Genomic DNA, 20,222 nt, shown 5'->3' on the forward strand with positions numbered 1-20,222 from the left:
AATAAAAAAATAAAAAATGACACAAGCTCCCTGCTCTGAGTACGAAAAGGGGAAAGGGGTGCTCAGCAGAAACTATGTCCTAGAAAATTACACCGATTTTTTTTTTTTTGTTTGTTTGGCTAAAGAGGATCAGAGTGGGGCTTTAATGGATCAAACTAGAAAAAAAAGAAGAAAAAAAACACTCTGACTCCCCATTCAAGATTCAGTTTATTTCATGCACACTCACTAAATCAATGTTTACTCTGTTCAGATACTCCAGGGTCTGCTGTTTAAATGTTACCAGAGAAAGACTTATTGCTAGGTCCAAGCACAACTCAATCTCTCTTCTTCGTCTTTTTGTTTTGTTTTTTTTCCACTTTACTTTGCAAGACCTCATTGAAAGCAATGCTTTTAATAATTTGCTTTCTTCAGTTTTGCTTAATACCTGTCAGCTATTGAGTTTTGAGTGCTTAGAAAAATAAAAATAAAAGGAAAGGCACAGTGGATGATGCGCCACACTCCAGTGAAGCTCTTAGTGGCCCCATCAATAAGGAAGAGAATCTTGTATAAGTTCCTTTCAGGAGTTGGGAGAGCCTTAAATGATAGTTAAATGGAACTATAAGGGAACAGGAAATGATGCAGTTGTAAGATTTGCAAAGTAAAAGATCATACATCAACTGATTTATCCTGATTTAAAGATCCAACAAGCCTTTGGTTGTACTTCCTGCAGTAGTTGTGATTGACGGCCACAGCAGAATTCAGTGGATTAGTCGAGCTTTATACATAGACAAATGGATAATCTTCTTTAGAGCTGACCTGTTAACTGCACTCTGCAGACTTTATCGGGCTTTAATAAAAACCAAGCATATGCTGGAGTGGTTGTGGACTCAGTTTGGCTCCATTTCTCACTCTGGCTTGGAGTCGATGTACATCAGGCAGTCAGTGTGGTGCTAGACTGAAGATTAAATATGCAACATGAGTTTATGGGTATGAACTGCAACAAGGCTGGATAGGGTAAAAGTTAAACCAAGCAATGCACTTCCTAAAAAACAATGTTATTTTAACAGGAATGTCTTTTACAATTTCATAAACATGTTGTGTATATGAGTTTGAAATAACCTTTGTGCTATCTTGTGGGGTCCAGATGACCCCACCTGACATTGACGTGTTCTCCCTACCATTAAAAGCATTTTCTTAATGCTTAAGAAAAGGCTCAAGACCCATCTTTTTAACCTGGCTTTTAGCTAATGCTTTACTGCTTTTATGTATTTATTCAGTTATTTATTTATATGTACTTTTTATTTTTAGTTTATTTATTTATTCATCCATTTTATCTTGTTTTATGAACTTGAACCTGATTTTTAACGCATTATTTTAATTAACCTTATTTTAATGTTTTATTGTTTTTATCAATATGTTTACTTGTTTATTCTCAATTTTATTCAATTTTATTTCCGGTGCTTCCTCAGCTGAAACCTCTCCCTCTGGGTCGGCTGCTGTTCAGCCACTGCGGCTCAAGATGGGGACCTGCATCACTGCTTCGCTGTGGTGGAGCGGTCCCCGCCTGTGATGCTGCATTTGGCTGTCTATGCGGCTGTTCACGGAGGGGGAGGTTCCAATTATTAGCGTTTCCAGCATCCTGTTTTTGTGCTCAGCCTATTTCTCATTGTCCTTGCCATCACATAAGGGGTGGGAGGTGTGAAAGGAGTGGGGGGCTAGGTACGAGGAGGTGGGCCCTATTTATTTATTTTTATTTATTTATTTTTAAATCGTCAATGCTTGTTTTTATACTTTGTTGTGTTTTAATGTAAAGCACTTTGTGTTATATTTTTATATGAAAAGTGCTTTATAAATAAAGTTGGATTTGATTTGATTTGATTACAAAGGTGGATAAAGGTGGAAAGATTTCATGTAATCCATGGACACCAGTGAAGATCAAAAATCATTGAAGAAAAAAGGTTCAGAGCACTGTCTAGTGGGTCTAGATGACCCAACTCCCAACGTTAACGTGGCGCCAAGGCACACATTTATTGAATTAATCGAACAAAGGTAAAATAGACAAAATACTATTACCATATTTCCCACACTATAAGGCGTACTTTAAGCTTTTTTTGTTTTTTTTTTCAAAAAACTACAGGGCGCCTTATAAATGGGAGCACCTTACATATGGATTATTTTGGTTGTGCTGAATGATGATGATGTGATTTTGAGAGATAGATGGCGCTTTGTCAAAAAATCACTCTGTTTGTTTTACAAGTTCCAAACAAATGTAGGTGTAACTGTGAAAACACCTATGTGGCTTTTAAAGAAACTGAGAATCAACATACTTTTTGCATTCCACGCATGCAGACGCCTGCTTTTAAAAAAAATTTAACAATAACAGCTATTTTTTAAAGGAACATTGCTTGGTATTTAGAACAATATTGCTTTTTAGTAGGTGGTTATCAAATTAGCGGCCTTATGGTAGTGTCCACCCTGAGACCCGAGGTTGTGTGTTTAAATCATTGACTGTATCACAGAAGTGGACTAAGCGAGTGTGATGCAAAAAAAATGGCTCAGTACCGACTCCAACAAAATGAAGCCAATTCAGTTGCCAATATTCTGCTATTCTGACGGCGCCATTTAAAGCCAGACGAGGACTGGACTTGAAAGTGGGCTCAGGAGAATCTTCGAACATTTCGAACGTTTGAGGATGAATGCTGTTTCCTATTTGGAATGGAAAGGGGGAGGGGTTACTCAGTCCAGTTGTCTTATACAGTCAATGGTTCAAATCCATGGTTAAGTCATGCAAAAGACTCCAAAAACTGAAGCCAATGCCTCCCTCCCAACCTCATATTGGGTTAAACCACCAAATGGTTCCGGCTGTGTCTGCAGCGGACCACTTTTCCAGGGAATGCGTCAAAATGGGGAGAACAAATGTCACACAACTAGGCGTGTCACAACTAATGGGACTTTATGTTTAAAGTTGTATAATTTTTTTTGCTGGTATTGTCTTTTCCTGGCAAAGCAACTATTTGCAGGTCATTTTGATTTTCAAGCACAGGTCGGTTGGCTCAAACAGCACTTTAGTTTTCCAAAAGCTGCAATTTCTGTGCTGTGTCAAGAGCAGTCAGTCATCATAATGTCTTTGTTTCAGCTCCTTTTTTATTTTTAATGGTTTTTATTTTAATTTTAAATTTTTCTTTTAAAACCTTGCTTTTAATTCTTTGCACAGGACTTATATGCATGATCACCTTCATTCATTTTTTTCAGTTTAGCAGTCTTTATTATTCTTACTTTCATTAGAAAAACCGCAGCTTTGGAAAAGATTTTTCCCAAATGAATATTAACACATTTTACAGCTCCATAATAATAATTACGGTATTTGGGGACAATGACTTTTCAGCAACAACCTTTCATATAAAAAAAAACCCCAGCAGAATTGGTATTTGTGGTATTTGTTCTATTATCATTTAAAATAAAAATCACTTTGTTACATTCTGTTTATTTTAAAAGCTGTACTGAGTTTAGAAAGCTATTGTTAACCTTCCATTTTATTTGGGTTTAGGAGTATTAGGAATTTCCTGTACAGTAACAAATTTTGCTGACAGCCTGGTAAAGAATTAATTTAGAATATGATCATGTGACCCCGCACAAAAAAAAAATATATATTTAAGGTCATTCCCTCCCTGTTTGTTGTCCCCTGTGTTCCTCCCTGTATTTTGCACAAATGTATGCACAATATCAGTCTTGAGGTTGCTGATTTGGGGGCAGTAATTGGCCATTAGCCGAAGGACAGGTGCAGCTGCATGTGCAGCGTTAACAAGGCATTTCATCATTGTTACCTTCACCCTGGTACTCTGATTAGCTCGTGTTTTTGTCACAATTCCCTAAATACCTATATACACAGATTCACATCCACATAAACAATGTTGCCACTTTGATGGTTCCTTCTGTCAAATCCTAAACTTACTAGACACTAGATATCATTAGACATTAACTTGTCCAAGGATATTTTTTAATAAACAGTTAAGAATTTGTTCTCAATATGCCACTTTAGAAGTAACTTAAACAAAACACTTTAAAGTTCTTTCATCTGGACTGTAGCACTATGGCACATCGGATTATAAGGTGAACCATCAATAAATGTTTTTTTTAACTTAAATCATAAAAGGCGCGCCGAACTATAAGGCTCATTAAGTGAGAAAAGGGGCCTGTCAGTCAGACTTTAGTAACTGCAATCACAGAAACTCTAGAATTTGTAACATGCTACAAATTAGCCACACTAGCGTATTCATAATATCTGTGACTCCCAACCTTCCTTTTTAGAAAAACTTGTTACTGTGACTATGTAAACTTCTAAATCTTTTTTAGGAACACGTGAACGTTACTGTGACTACACAAAATTCTAACCTTGTTAGGAAAACGTTGGCATTACTGGATTATGCTTACTTCCAGTCTTGCAGGGAACACGTATATGTTACCGTGACTACGCTAACTCCCAACGTTGTACATTACAGTGACTACACTAACTCCCAACGTTGTACATTACAGTGACTACGCTAACTCCCAACGTTGTACATTACAGTGACTACGCTAACTCCCAATATTGTTTGCAATAACAAAACAAAAAAACATGGTCCATCACTGACAGCGTTTTCACAATAACACCAAACCAAACATTTTGACAAAGCGGTGTGTTCCTGTCAAAATCACATTGACATCAGTAAGAACAGCCAGAAATAAGTAACACGGTCCAGATAAAGTGATTTTGTTTTTTTTAAAGGCTTTTCGCTGTACCTTATAGTGAGGAAGATATGGTACTAAGAAATACCTCACACATAAAAATGACACATAAAAAGAGAAACTCAATGTGAAACGCCTGCAAACAAGAGCAGTCAAAGTGTGAAAGGAGTTTGAGACCTCCTGGATTTTCTTCCTTTGGATAAAAAAAGGTTGTTCTGTTTCTTTTCATTTTCCATTTCTAGGCTCTTCAGCTGTCTTCAGCAGTCTTTCCACAACCACACACACACCTTCACTGGCCAGCTCCCAAAGCAGTCAAATGGAGTACTACGGGCGTTAACCCCATCGATCTACACCAAATGGCCTCCAAATGCCAGGAATTGCATTTCAGACTATAGGAGAGGGAAATAAAGCCTGTAGTATTTCTCAGCCTCCGCGAAGTACTGCTATGGCTACCTCAGTGTTTCAGCAAGACCAGTTTGTCCTCCTGATAAGATGTTTCATAATTTTTTTTTTTATTGCTGCCTTAAAGCCTCCATAAAATATGAATAAAACCACAGAGAGCGGTCATGAAATGCCCGATTCTTGATACTTTAAGTCTTGCCAAACAGTCTTTGTATTTTAAATTTCTTTTTGTTACCTTCTTTGGGAATTTTAAGCAAGTTTATAACAGTTGTCCTCACGTTCGTTTTCATTTTCCCTGAGTCACACTTTGTCTGCCCAATTTTTAGTTCATTTCAGTTGCTTAACAAGTATTGATTAATACTGGAGTGGTTGTGGTACCTAATGAGGAGCTTAATATAGCTATTGCTACAACAGCCCTTTTGCTTCATCTTCCCTCATCTGGTGCTTAAAGTGAGTAGTCGCAGTGTTGGCATGACAACGTCGGCCAAAGCTTTCTGAGCAGTCACAACAAATTGGGAGGTTGTGTGTTAGTCAAAAATCGGAGAAGGTAAATGAAGATGTGGGGATGAAAAAAGGAGCCGTCAAACTCAGCGCTTAAGAGAAATAGTCAAAAACCCCATGAATTTAACATTTTCCTCCTTTTAATTCAAATAGAAATGTTAAGGTGACTGATAAAAAGGGAGACACTTTTTTGTGTCTACACTGCTCTTTTTCATTGACAAAAAGGTAAAAACTGGACAGCATTTTATTTCAGCTTACTCCCACACAAGCTGGTTTTTATGCACATCCGATAATATTCTTACAATTAAACAATAGGTGGAGTTGGAGAGATGTTCACTATTGCTGTTCTCTATTCTAATTATGTGATTCACCACAATTTGAATAAAGAAACCGTCAGAAATGCAATTTTAAGCTTAATTTTCCTGATATTTGTCCTTCATCATCATAAAAATGTCACTAAAGAGTCACAAATGTCTTTTCATATCTCCTTTTAAATAAATGGTGCAACTCCCTTTTTATTTTAAAAAAAGTGTGGACATTTTACAATATTTTCGATATGCAAACGATCCTTAGGGAACAACAACTTATGTTATAAACAGATAGGCCACAGCAGGAGTAAAGAAGATTGGAATTTTCCATGTACAGTAGGCCTACATGTTTTTGTTTTTTCCACTTTAACCCTACAATGTCTCTAAGCCCTATTGTGTTGTATTCAGGCTGAAGAGCTTAGCTACCCACGCTCTGGTTTTCTCGCTTGGTAACCAGTTGAGCACAATCACACACTTCCAACCTACTTTGTTCTGGCTAAAATGAGAAATATGAGCAATAAGCGTTTCCTAATAGGATATCTTCTTTAACAGCCCACTGATTCATTTAACTGTGTGACCAGGATAAGGAATACCCTCTGTGTCTAATTCCATCTTATCCCTCTCATTTAACCTGTGGCAAATCTGCAATAGCGTCTATTTTTGAGTGGCATTGCTCTGCTTATTACACTTCACTGGTATCCAAGGATAAACCCACTACTTTACAACCACTGTTCTTCTCTGAAAAACTCCTAAAGCATTTAATAAAATAGCTTGGATGAACACATTGATATTCAGAAGAATGCAACTTTCCTCGCATTGCAATGTGCAGCTCATCATTCTTGAAATGTTAAAATCTCAGCTTCCTCATTTGAAGTCGCTCTCCGCTCATCTTTTGATTTATTGTAAAAGCGTTTGGATTATGCCGTTTTTAGCCAAAATCCAGAAGAGCCGAGTTTTTTTCTAGGACATAGTTTCTGCTGAGCAGCAGGAGTTCATTAGGAATTAACCTGTGAGTTGTGTTCGTGTGTGGGGGGGGATGGTTGACACCAAGTAAGCCCACACCTTTCCCCATCATCCTTCTGTCTACATGTTCTCCGGTAGCTTACAGCCCCTCACAAACCCAACCAACCATTACCAGTGTAAAAAAAAAACAAGACGAGCAATACCGGAACTACAGTATCCAGCCTAAAGACTACATAAATCTATTTGTCTACCAGTGGATGTATTAGAATAGAACAGAGCAGAGAGCTTTGCCGTAGTAACTATTACATCATACCTAGAAACTTTTTCCAGTAGCCTTTTTTCGTCTGCTCCTGATTCATAACATTTTGAATAAAGAAATACTCAGAGATACAATTTTAATCGTGATTTTCTTTTTATATCCTCCATAATGAGGCCATAATGAGGCCACAACAACGTGTCAAAAACACTATTTTCAATCCGACTGGGTCTCTGAATTCTGTGCTCATTCAGTGGAGCTAATTTTTAGTGGAAATTTTTATTCAGTTTTGAGGTAACAGCTACCAAAGTCATATCAATGAACGGAGTGACTGTTAAAGCAGACCACAGAATCCCAAACTGAAATAAACGAGTTATTTTGAACTGAGAAGAGCAACTCTAATGGTAATAGGAATACAACTTTACAAAATGTGGACATCAGACAGTCTCAACACAGCCAGTTACCCAGCTCATGCAGCAAGACATTAAAAACGTACTTTTTTTCCTCGTCACTCTTTCTTCTAATTTTCTCACATTGTTACGTTGCTATGGTGACGTGAAATGGCTTCATTCTGTATTTCTGGACCAACGTACAAGGTAGCTCTGCAGCCCATGATAATGATGCCGCTTACATATACGCTTACCACACAGCCTTCAGTTTTACTTTGAAATGCAGTTCTGTTTGTGAAATACGTATTTGCTCTGTTTTAATACATGTCTTTCTTTCAAATCTGACTAGTGTTGTTGCAAACTAGTTTGAATAGAAATGCTGTTAACTGTCAATCCAGGCAAATTGCCAACTCATACTGGTTTCTTCTGTGCATCTGGCTGCATGGCCTCAGCATCTTTCCTCACTCCACCATTTCTTACTGTCCGCAGTGTGACAACGCCAAAGGGCTCAGAGCCTTCTTTGATGCCATATGCTACGGTCCCAAACACCTTATGATCTTCGGTGGAGTCTGCCCCTCTGTGACATCCATCATCGCAGAGTCTTTGGAGGGCTGGAATCTAGTCCAGGTAAGTGAAATGATGTGTTTGGATTTTTTTTTTTTTTACAGAAGATTACCAAATATTTCCTGGTCTTGTACGGGATAAGATAACTGTCAATAAGAAATGTATGCATAAATACAAAATTGTGCAATAATTAATACTTTGAGCACACCTTAAAATATGAAAGAAAAAAAAAGAAGGGTGGTCTTGAACACAAAATTTCCCTGGTTAACAAACTGTCCAAAATAGCTCACGGGGTCACAGCCATACACACCATGTCACAAAACAGCATGCATTTATTAAACTACAATAGATTTACAGGTGGACTCGCTTTAGCCCCTAGACCTCTACCCGGTCTACCACTCATCAGTTATGTTTTATTCCATTTTCAACAGAGCCATAGTAACAAGATAATTCCTCTGCCATAGGATCACTAACATTCTAAAAAGTTCTTTTTTTTTTATTAGCTAAACTTCAATTTGCATGCCTCAATTTTTGTACAATCTATGTTTCAGAACTCGATGTTTATTCCTGTGACCCTGTGACGCATTTTTGACAGCGAGCTAACAGAGGAAATTTGATATTCAAGACAGGCAAGAGTCGTTTTCAATACAAAGACCAATTATATTCACAATAGTTATGTTAAACATAAAAATAAATGTTGAATTCATATTTTTTGTTTAAGGTTAGGGTATTCATAATACAGGTAACTCCCAACCTTGTTTGCAAAATAACAGACTTTTTTGTCTCTTTTTGAAAGTAATCAAGGCCTTTCACTGCACCTTACAGTGCATAAAACACTGTCCACATCATCTTCCAAAAACCGAATACTTTGACTTATAGCACCACTCTAGAAATCATTATTACACGTCACGTGTTAAGCAACAAAAATAGATTGCTCGTGGATTACAGGCCATCATGAAACATTTGTACTTCAAACGGGACTTTGCATCACACGTCAAATTAACTGTTTCTGTTTTCTTTTCAAATCAGCTCCATCATTAAGTAAGCGTTAATGGGCGATGAAGTGTGCATTATCAGAAACTGACGCATGATGTGCGCATAACCAGGCCGCGCGTCGGATGTTTGCTTCCGTGAAGTGCGGTATTTTCCGATGATGCACACTTCGAATTACTAAGCACCTTGAATTACTTTGTGTACGAATTGTGCTATGCAAATAAACTTGCCTTGCCTTCAAATGCCATTATGCTACTGATATCATGGTCACTTACAAAAGAAAGAAAATTTCAATCCATTTTTAACACTTTATTCTTGTTATATTATTAGTTTGGATCGTTTTTTTAACAAAAAGCAGACTTTGTTACGTGGTGCAGTACGCGCCACTTGGCCGGCTCTGGCCTTGATTGCAGTGGCAAAGGAAAGCGACATATATGCTGGTCGTCACAATGGGTTAAATAAAGCATCAGTTTAAAGAGAAAGTTCAGCTGTGTTTTGTCCAGATGATGAAGCTAAAATTGTTTTAAAGAAACCAGCGCAGTGATGTAGACCATTTAAGATATGTCACTGTAACTTCTTTTTTAGCTGTGCATTATCACTGTCCATTATCACTTTTTATACCATGGTCCGGGTGAATACTTGACCATGGTATAAGCTTAGAAAATGTGTTTTCTAGTTTAGCTACAAACTGGCAGCTCTTAATTCTCAAACAGGATTCCAACTCACACCTTAATCTCTAATTAATCTTGCAGAGTTTCTAATTGAGCAAAATGTCCTGCAGTTTAACAACCAAAGCGGGTAAAATAGCTAAAAGCCTGTTTTTAAAATTGACCCATTCAAGAGAAAGGAAACATTTGAAAGAAGCATTTTGAACGTGACCTTGTTGTCTGAACACAACAGCACATAAGAACTTTTCATAAGAAAACATGCATGTCTGGCAATTTGTAATTCTAATAAAGATCTAACTACTTAGGTCAGTTGAGCTAATTACCTACATTTATATTTCACTGTCAGTTATTATGCTTCTGAAATGACCTTTGCTTTTTTAATTTGTTGCAGCCTCACCATGATACTGTGAAATTAAATGTCCTAAATTGGTGTATCTAGTAAACTGTTGAACCTTCCAGTTGTTCCTCACCATATCTTCACCTCTATTCTGGTATGAGAGTAGGAACATGCCTCTAAAGATAGTGGGTTTTCTTTTCTGCACACTCTGCACAGGTTGTCTGGCACAGACAAAAAAAAAGTAAGAAAGTTTGTGCTTGAACGATAGGACAAAAATTTAAAGGCGGTGTCACACAGCCGCTATGCGCATTTTGTTTATTTTCCCACGTATTAAATGCCGGTCTTTTATGGTACATGAGTAATTTACGTAATTCATTGTGTTCCTTACGTTTGTCGATGTCCCCAGATGTCCGTCGAGGGTTTCAGGCGACAGGTCTTTCCACAAAATCGATTTTGAGTTGTTCAAAAGTTTAGGTTGGTTTAGAATTACGTCGTTTATTATTGCGTAATTTTTGCGAGATGCACACGCAAATTTTTGAATCTCCATGACCGTTCCACGTATGGCTAACGGAGTTTCCATGCATGTAGCACCAATGCATAACTTTAAGATTGTTGCACACATATCCCACCTTGGAGACACATTAACATTGGGAGTTGGGTCATCTAGACCCACTAGACAGTTCGCTGAACCTTTTTTCTTCAATGATTTGTGATCTTCACTGGTGTCCATTAATTACATGAAATCCTCTTCAACTTTATCCACCTTTGTCATGGCAGGGAGAACACGTCAATGTAACGTCCAACACTTAACGTCCAACTGCCACCGTAGTTTTTTCTTCTTTTTTTACCGTTTTCTTACTAACTATGCTTGAGCGCTTCATTGGATGCTTCAAAAACATGTTGTCTCAGCACTGCAGTATGCTGCTTCTCTTGCTTAAAACGTTCATCAATATTTTAATGCCTCTAGAGTTTTGGCTAAAATATCACAGTGCCAGTTTGGAAGTCATGTGAATATTATGATAAATGCAACATATCGGAATGTCTGCAGTCCACATAAAGCTCTGATTTATATTTTTTAGCGAGCTGCCAGGTAAAGATCATTCACCTTTTTATGAAAGTTCACAAAAAACAAAACAAATAATAAAATACTTTAAAAAGGAAACACAATAAGAAACTGGTAAAGGTAGGTATTATGGGACATAGCTGATTGGATGATGCCATTTGTCCATCATTTCAACCAAAAGTGATTTGGCATGAAGCGATACTGTAAATGCTCCGTACTAATCAAAAATCTTTTATTATCATGCAAACATTTATGATGCAAACTAAATTGTCTTACTTTTTCTGGTTTCTAACTGTGCTATGTAATGTGTTTTTCAAAGTATCATTTTGATATCTGGAAATTACTTTAGTTTTTGGAAACATTTCATTTATATTTTTTTCTTATTTTTAGGGAATTGTGTTTTGTTTTCTGGAATTTTTGTTTTGAATTGTTTTTAATTCATTTATTTCTTTTGTGATTTGTTGTTACTGGCACTTCAGGGCCAACGTACGTATGCACCTGTAAGGGCAGTTGGGACTAAAGCTTAAGAGCATCATTTCTGATCATCTTGCCTCTGTGAGTGTCTCAAAAACAGAAAAATGCGACAGAATGATCCTAAAATACAAGAGAAGTAGAAAGGCCTGATCTTTCAAGCTTCTGTACAACCCTCAGAAGCTTTGAACATGTAGGGGGGGCATTCTGGGGGAGGGGGGGGGGCACTATTGGTACGGGGCAGGGGGGGTTGACGGGTCGGGGTCTCCGCTGAGGCCATCGGCGGTTTCCCCGGCCGGTTGGCTGCCTCGGTCCCGTCGAGGCCTGACCAGAGCTCTTCTAGGGCCGGCGTTTGGGGGTGGGGGCCTGGGCTTGCTCCGGGGGGGGGGCGGCGCTTTCTGGCTCCCCTCTCTCTGTGTGGGGGTGGTGGTGCTGGGCCTGGGGTGTCTGCGCCTCCGGGGGTGGGGCCCCGGGGCTGGGGCCCCGGGGCTGGGTGGGCCTGGCCCCCTTGCTGGGGGGGGGGGGGGGGCGGGGGACGGCTGTTTGACCACCGGGGGCCAGTCTATCATCTGTCCCCAACTTACCCCCTTCCTCATATAACCTCATAATAGGGTGAGGGGGTGGGGTGCTTAGCCTGCGATGAGCCTTGGGGGGGGGTTTACTAGGCAGTGGCCCCCCTCCTGTGGTTGCCGTATGGAGTGGGCCCCCCCTCTTTCGGTTTTATTTGCACCTTAGACATGTAGGGCCCTTGGTAGGGGGGGTGCTTGGACATCACTGCCAGCAAGCAGCGGATGTCCTCCTAGCACCCTACCCGCCAATTTTAACCGCACCTTAGACATTTAGGGCCCCTTGGTGGGGAGGGTGAGGGGACGTCACTGTGAGTAATCAGGAGATGTCCCCTTAGTGCCCTACCCGCCAATTTTAACCGCACCCCCCTTAGTACACACACCCCTCCCCCCTCAATATATACATCCCAACATAAACACACACACATGCACACACACACTCTCTCAAACACACATACACGCACACACATTTTGCGAGGAAGGTGGGACCTAGGACCATCTGTCCCCTGCCTCTTCCCTGGTGGGGGGTACGGGCCCCTTTGCAACGGCGGCTGTGTCCCCGGGGTGCCGGCTTCCTGGGCCCGGCGGTGCTCTCTCCGCGCGGTGGGGGGCTTCACATTACATCTGAGCCGGGGGTTTTCGTGTCCCTGGGGGGTGGGTTCTGGTCCTTGCTCCTGAGTGCTGGGCCCCGCCAAATTTCCAACTGTGGCCGAGCCTGGTCGGGCCATATTTACAACACCCCTTGTGGGCCCTCTTTTTTCCCCGGGGTTCCCCCCTCCTGGGCGGGGGCGGCGGGCCCCTGCCTCGCTCCTCCCTGGACCAACCGTGGGCCGGGCGGATGGCTGCCTGGAGTGCGGAGTGGGTCTCCCTTGGGGGGTCCTGGCTCGTACCTGGGGTTTGGGCGGGGGGATGCCCGGAACTCCTGGGTGGTGGTGGGGTGCTCGTCTGGGGCTGTGGGCGTCCTTCTCCGGTGGGGCCCTGCGTTGGGTTCTCCCGGTGCGGCGGGGGGGCTGCTCTCCTGGTTGGGCTGGGGCGGCGCCCTCTTTCCCTCCGTGCCTCCCTGCTCTCTGGCTCTGGGGGCCTTGCGGCGGCCCTGCTGGCCCTGGCCTGGGTGGCGGGCTTGGTCGCCCGGGCGGCGGTTGTTCCCTGCCGGTTCCCGTGTGGCGTTGGGGGGATTCCGGCTGCCGCTGCTGGTGCGGTGGGGGTCTTGTGGTGGGGATGGCTGGGCACTCTCCCTCCTTCTTTTCACGTTCCACCATCCATTTTAGAAGAACATAAACACTCACCTGAGCACAGGTGTTAGCTCAACAGACTGAATGACTGAAATATTTCACACTAGTTGGTTTTAAGGCATAAGTATGCGTGTGAACACTATCTGTTTTGTGTACATGTCGACAGGTGGACATTTTTGCAACTAACAGGTGTGTTTATAACATTTGAGTGTGTGTGTGGACAGGCTCCGCCCTATTTTTTTTTTTTTTTTTTTTTTTTTTTTTTTTTTACATTTAAACCTTACCATAATGATTAACAACCAGTAAACTTGTTGCTTTATGCTGCTTCATGGTCTTATCCCCCTTCCCCTCCTATTATCACCCCCTACCCCCCCTCTCTCTAACGTCCCTCTCTCTTCTTCCCCTCTTTCCTTTTCCGTCCGGTCCAACACCAAAGATTTTCAGACATGTTTGAAATTAATAAAGTTTGGCCTCAATTACAAAAGGGGTTTATTCAGACATACCTTTGGTTTGTCTGAAGATTAATAACCCCTCTTGTTAAAGTAAAATATGTCCAACCCAAGAGGCCCTCAGCTCTCATCTGACTGCCCAGCTGTTGGACAGGACAAGTTAAAAAAAAAAAAAAAAAAAAAAAGAAGCTTTGAACATAGAAGTTAATAGAGGTGTCTATCAGCAGGGCGATACAATACGTATCCTGATATACGTCCCAAGATGCGATACGTATCGCTATTTTCTTTTTTTTTTTTTAGGAGTATGGCTTACAAGAAAATGTCACCTGACTATTAATAGCCTTTCATTTTAATAAAAGTTAACATTTATTTTATTTAATGATAACAATGTTAAGCACTGCAACTGTATCTCATATATTCTGTAAGTTGCTTCTACCCAAGCAAATTCATAGTGCTTTTATTTTGGTCACTTAAAGTACATTCACTCTAAAATAAAACAGTCATCATTGTCTGATTTCCACAACAAAATATATTTCAGTATAAGAAAAATAAATAGAATGAATGTACCTTAACCACTAAGGTTCTTAAGATTTGATTAATTAAATAAAGTGCTGTTTATTTTAAATGATGTGATGACGAGACAGCGTGACAGGATGAAGGAGACGCTTTAATGTTGGTTAAGATGCTTTATTTATACGACAGTCTGCACTGCAGCTGCATTTTGTCGGATGCTGCGGGCATTAGGTTTTGAGGCGCTGTGCAGCTGCACTGTGCCTTCACTGCTTCACTCGTTTTTATCTGAGCTGCAACAAGCACTGGAATCCGTATTTTTATATGATACTGGCAGCAACGCGACACAGAGTTTCGGTTTGGTACCTATCCTAAGTAAAACCTAAGTAGTGGATGTCCTATTACAACAAAATGAGATGCTTCTCGCTGAGGTCTTCCTGTTGTTATGTGCGTGTAGAGCTGTGTGTGTGCTCTGCTGCCAACTAAAGGTCGGGGGTTTAAGTGGAAAACAAGATTCAGATGCTGACGGACGCTCATAAATAATCAAATAAATATCGTCCTGACAGCATTTTGAATTGATACAAATATCACTTAATAAAATATTGCGATATATTGCACAGTCAGTTTTTTCCGACACCCCTAGAAGTGAGAGTTTTTGGGCAACATCCAGCAGATGCAGGGAATAACGCCTGTCTCTGCTTGGTCCGCCCGTCTATTTTTCTTTGACAAAGAACATGTCATGGTTTGAGTTTGTTGTGTCTTGTTTTTCGTTTTAGTTCGTGTTCTGTCTTGTTTGGTTCTGTTTCCTGTTTTATTTTGAAAGGTTTCCTGTCTTGTCTTGTTTCTTGAGTTCTACTTCCTTTGGTCCCCATCTGCCCTGATACTTTTCACCTGTGTCTTGTCTGCCCTGTCTGTATTTAAGTCTTGTCTCTGCCTTCCTCCTGTGCTGGTCCATTAGCTTTGTCATGGTGTTTTCTGTCATCCTGTCTTCATGCCTTGTTCCATGTTCAAAGTTCCAAGCCCCGCCAACGTAAGTTTTGTTTGTTTTGTAATCCTGCTCTGCAGCGCTTTTTGTTATAATTAAACCCCTTGCCCTTGAACCACTTGAACCACGTGCCTCCGCCTCTGCATCTGGGTCCTACCGGCTCTCGAGCCACCCTGCATCGTGACAGAACAGGGGGTATTCCAGGAATATATATATATAAATATATATATCTATATATCTATATCTCTCTTTTCCAATTTTGCCAACTTAAATGAATTACTTCTATTGGTAACAAATAATTGAGTTAAATTTTTTCAACCTAATTTCTTACGTCTGTAAAACTCAATGATTGTTCATACAACTCAAATTTACGTATTTATCTAACTAAATGTCATATTACTCCAATTCAATTAATATTTTTTCCATCTTAGTTAATTATATTTCTTGAACTCTCATTGGTCTGAGTTTGAGCTGGAAGGGATGCTCATTTTTATAACAATAAAATGGACAAAAAAATGCACGGAGTGCATAAATTCATTAAAGAATTTTCCATCATTGTCATTACAATGAGTTGTGGTAGGGGTGCTATATAAACTCATCATCCTCTCATTCACTCTCACTCATGGTGCAGACACGTAAGCACAGAAAGTAAGCACACAAAGTAAAAAAAAATATTTTTCCAACATCCATGTGTGGTCTTATCACCCTCTCACGGTGGAAAAAGTATTATCTGAGCTTCTTCATCCACCACATCATCTTCAAATGGACACGCCATGCTTCTTCACCTCTCTGAAAACAAACTAACCTTCAACTAAACCTGCTCCAGACCAGGTTATGTTCAGAGCATGAGTTGCCATGGCAACTTGACATACCCTGAAACATACCTCCATTTTACGGAACCGAAAGCTGAGGTTATCAACTTCCTTAGCCTCAAACTTAGCGTGGGAGCTAGCATAACCTGCTTTCTGGAATACCCCCCAGACATCAGTTGCTTGGCAGCAACAATATTCCATTCTGAAATTCTTCCAAACGAGTTTATTGGAAATGGTTAAAAAGGGATCTGATCTTCTGCACAGGAACGCATTCTGGGAGATCTGAAAAATTTAAAGCTGCAGTTAAATGACATCATCAATAAACAAACACAATTTCAAATACAAAGGCTACGACTTGAAAGATTTGAAAACTCTAATAAATCTGGCAAATTTCTGGCTAATCAGCTTAAAATTAACAGAGAAAAATCATCAATCACCTCTATTATGGACCAAACAGGAAATGTCACCCATGACCCGGTCAAAATTAATAACGCATTTGAAAACTTTTATAAAAACCTGTACACACCGCAGATCAATCCGTCAGAGCAAAGTATTGACTCATTTCTTAATAATGTAAACCTACCCAGGCTAAATGAGGATCAAATCACAAACTTAGATTCTCCGCTCTCGCCGTCTGAACTTCATGAAGCTCTGTTACTTATGCCCAATGGTAAAGCACCAGGGCCTGACGGCTTTCCTGCTGAGTTTTATAAAGAATTCTGGGAACAACTGGCACCAACATTTTATAAAACTGTCACATCTATTAATGAGAGCCAATCAATGCCACCTAACATGAACTCAGCCAACATAATTCTTCTTCTAAAACCAGACAAAGATCCCACTAGTCCTTCAAGCTATCGCCCTATTTCTCTAATCAATGCAGATGTAAAAATTATCTGCAAAGCACTAGCACAGAGAATAGAAAAAATCACTCCTCACATAATTCACTTCGACCAGACTGGATTCATCAAAGGCAGACACTCGGATGATAATGTCCGTAGACTAGTTAATATAATAGACTTTGCCACCATTAAAAACCAGGAAATGACGGTACTATCGCTGGATGCTGAAAAAGCCTTTGACAGAGTTAATTGGAAGTTCCTTATTGCTGCCCTCCAGAAGTTTGGTTTTGGAGAAGCATTCATCAATTGGATCAAAATATTATATCACAACCCCAATGCATCAGTTAGAACTAATAAACAGACTTCAAACAGGTTTTTTCTTGGAAGAGGAACCAGACAGGGCTGCCCACTCTCTCCTTCTCTTTTTGCTATATTCATTGAGCCTTTAGCTGCAGCAATAAGACAGAATGAGAGCATTATAGGAATAAAAACCAAACACAGCCATCATAAAATTAGTCTTTATGCGGATGACATATTACTGTTTTTAAGGAATTTACATTCTGTAAATGAAACAGCAATGATCATAAATGAATTCTCCTCCATATCAGACTATTCCATTAATTGGAATAAGTCTGTTTTATTACCACTCAACAGGAATATGGAACAAAGACTCACAATTCCAGTTAAAACAGGAAATATCAAATATCTGGGTATCTACTTTTCCCCCAAACTATCAGAACTGGTGCAGCTAAACCACACCCCATTACTGAAAAGCATACAGGACGATCTAACACGCTGGACCAACCTGCCTTTGTCCCTTATGGGCAAGGTAGCCACGGTTAAAATGAAAATCTTACCCAAGGTTAATTATCTCTTCTCAATGATTCCCACACAACCGCCATTAAAATGGTTCAAAACATTAGACTCATCCATATCAAGCTTTCTATGGAACAACAAACCTGCAAGAATTAGTCTAAAAACTTTAAAATCTGCAAAAAACTGTGGAGGATTAGAATTACCTAACTTCCACAAATACTTTCTTGCAAATAGATTACAATACATCTTAAAATGGTTAAAAAATAATCCAGAAACCAACTCATGGTTAGACTTGGAACAGGCGTTATGTGGAAAGATCAACCTGTCACAGCTACCATTTATTAGCCAAACAGTTAAAAAACAGGATTGTTTCAAAAGCATTAATATAAATGCCACCTTAACAGCCTGGTGGGAATTTCTCAAAATATCAAAATCATCAATTCAACCGTGCAAAATGACACCCATCTGGAACAACCCGGACATCCTTATTAACAAAAAAATGATTCACTTCCCAGCTTGGCAAACAGGGGGCATAAAACAACTAGAGCACGTAATTATTGATAGAAGATTCATAACCCCCCAGGAACTTCAAGACAAACATGGAATAAATAACTTCTTGGAATATCAGCAACTTAAATCAAGTATTACTAAAAAGTATAAAATTAAAGACGACGATTTAAAGCTACCAGATGTAGTTACCACTCTGATTAATTTTTCAATGAATAGAACTCTCTCCAAAATATACAAACTTTTATGTAATTTAGATAACAATATTGCCCTTCCAACAAAAAAATGGGATGCAGATTTGAGCATCAGCACAGATGAAAGCTTCTGGTCAGAACTTTGTCTAAACACCTTTAAACTGACAAAAAGTCCAAATCTGCAGCTAATCCATCTCAAAACTCTTCACAGAATTTACTACACTGGACAGAGGATGTTCAAGATGGGTCTCAGTAACTCAGACATTTGCGAGCACTGTGATAATAATCTACCCGACAGCTACATGCACGCACTGTGGTTCTGCACGCCTGTCCAGGCTCTCTGGCAGCAGGTATGTGCCGATTTATCAGTCTGGCTTAAGGTTTCAATCACTGCCTCACCGTCACTTTGTGTGCTTGGTGACATGAGTGCCATCGATATAGAAGAAGGATTAGCTTCTATCATTTTCATAACTCTTTGTATTGCCAAAAAAACTATTTTAATAAATTGGAAAAACAAGAAAAATATAAACATAAGTCAACACAGAAATCTGCTGTTTGATCATATCAGCTTGGAAAAAATGTCAGCCCAAAGCTCAAGTAACTTTGAAAGAATTCAGTCTCTCTGGTCTCCTGTGGTTGACTCCATGACTTAGGGGGTGGGGGGCTTGGTCGTCGCTGCTCCTTGCCCTTCTGCCGTGGTTTGGGGTGGGGGTCGGGGCTTCCGGTGCCTGGCGGGGGCGGTGGGGGGCTCCGTTGGTCGGGGGGTCGGGTCCGGTGCCTGGGTGGGGCGGGCTGGGGCGCTGCGTGGTCCTCTGGGCTTGGGTGTGGGGGTGCGTGGTGGGGGGGTGGGGTGGTGGTCTGGCTTGGGGGGGTGGTCCCTTTGCCTGTGCTGGGGGGGTTGGCGGGGGGCCCTGCTCGGGTGGGGGGGGCCCAGCGGCGCCGGATGGGCTGCCCATCTGCACCTGGGGCTGGGATCGGCCCTTCCCTGGCTCTGGGGCGGGACGGGACAACCCTCTCGGGGCCCCCGGTCGCTCTGGGTGTCGCCCGCTTCGGCTGCGGGGTCTGGGGTGGGGTGGGGTGGGGGGCTTGTCGGCCCTGTCCTGTGGGGGGGCGTTCTGGGGGGGAGGGGGGGCCCATTATTAGTACGGGTCGGGGGGGCTAGCGGGTCGGGGTCTCCGCTGAGGCAATCAGTGGTTGCCTCGGCCGGTTGGCCTCCTCGGTCCCGTCGAGGCCTGACCAGAGCTCTTCTAGGGCCGGCGTCTGGGGGTGGGGGCCTGGGCTTGCTCCGGGGGGGGCGACGCTTTCTGGCTCCTCTCTCTCTGTGTGGGGTGGGTGGTGCCGGGCCTGGGGTGTCGGCGCCTCCGGGGGTGGGCCCCTGGGCTGGGTGGCCCTGGCCCCTTTGCTGGGGGTGGGCTGGGGGACGGCTGTTTGACCACCGGGGGACAGTCTACCAGCTGTCCCCAACTTACCCCCTTCCTTATATAACCTCATATTAGGGTGAGGGGGTGGGGGGTCTAGCCTGCGATGCGCCTTGGGGGGGGCTACTTGGGAGTGGCCCCCCTCCTATGGTTGCCGTATGGAGTGGGCCCCCCCTCTTTCGGTTTTATTTGCACCTTAGACATGTAGGGTCCTTGGTAGGGGGGGTGCTTGGACATCACTGCAAGCAAGCAGCTGATGTCCTCCTGGCACC

The 20,222-nt window shown here is 41.5% G+C and overlaps 1 protein-coding gene across 1 annotated transcript in view; it reads left to right on the forward strand.

The window, feature by feature from the left end:
• Nucleotides 1-20,222, forward strand: part of gabbr2 (gamma-aminobutyric acid type B receptor subunit 2) — a 207,594-nt gene that overhangs the window by 46,354 nt on the left and 141,018 nt on the right. Inside the window, exon 2 of the mRNA XM_023959777.1 lies at nt 8,013-8,150. Coding sequence (XP_023815545.1) covers nt 8,013-8,150 — 138 coding nt within the window. The remainder of the gene's footprint in view (nt 1-8,012; nt 8,151-20,222) is intronic.

This window comes from Oryzias latipes, chromosome 11, assembly GCF_002234675.1.
Source record: "Oryzias latipes chromosome 11, ASM223467v1".
NCBI classification, from domain to species: domain Eukaryota; kingdom Metazoa; phylum Chordata; class Actinopteri; order Beloniformes; family Adrianichthyidae; genus Oryzias; species Oryzias latipes.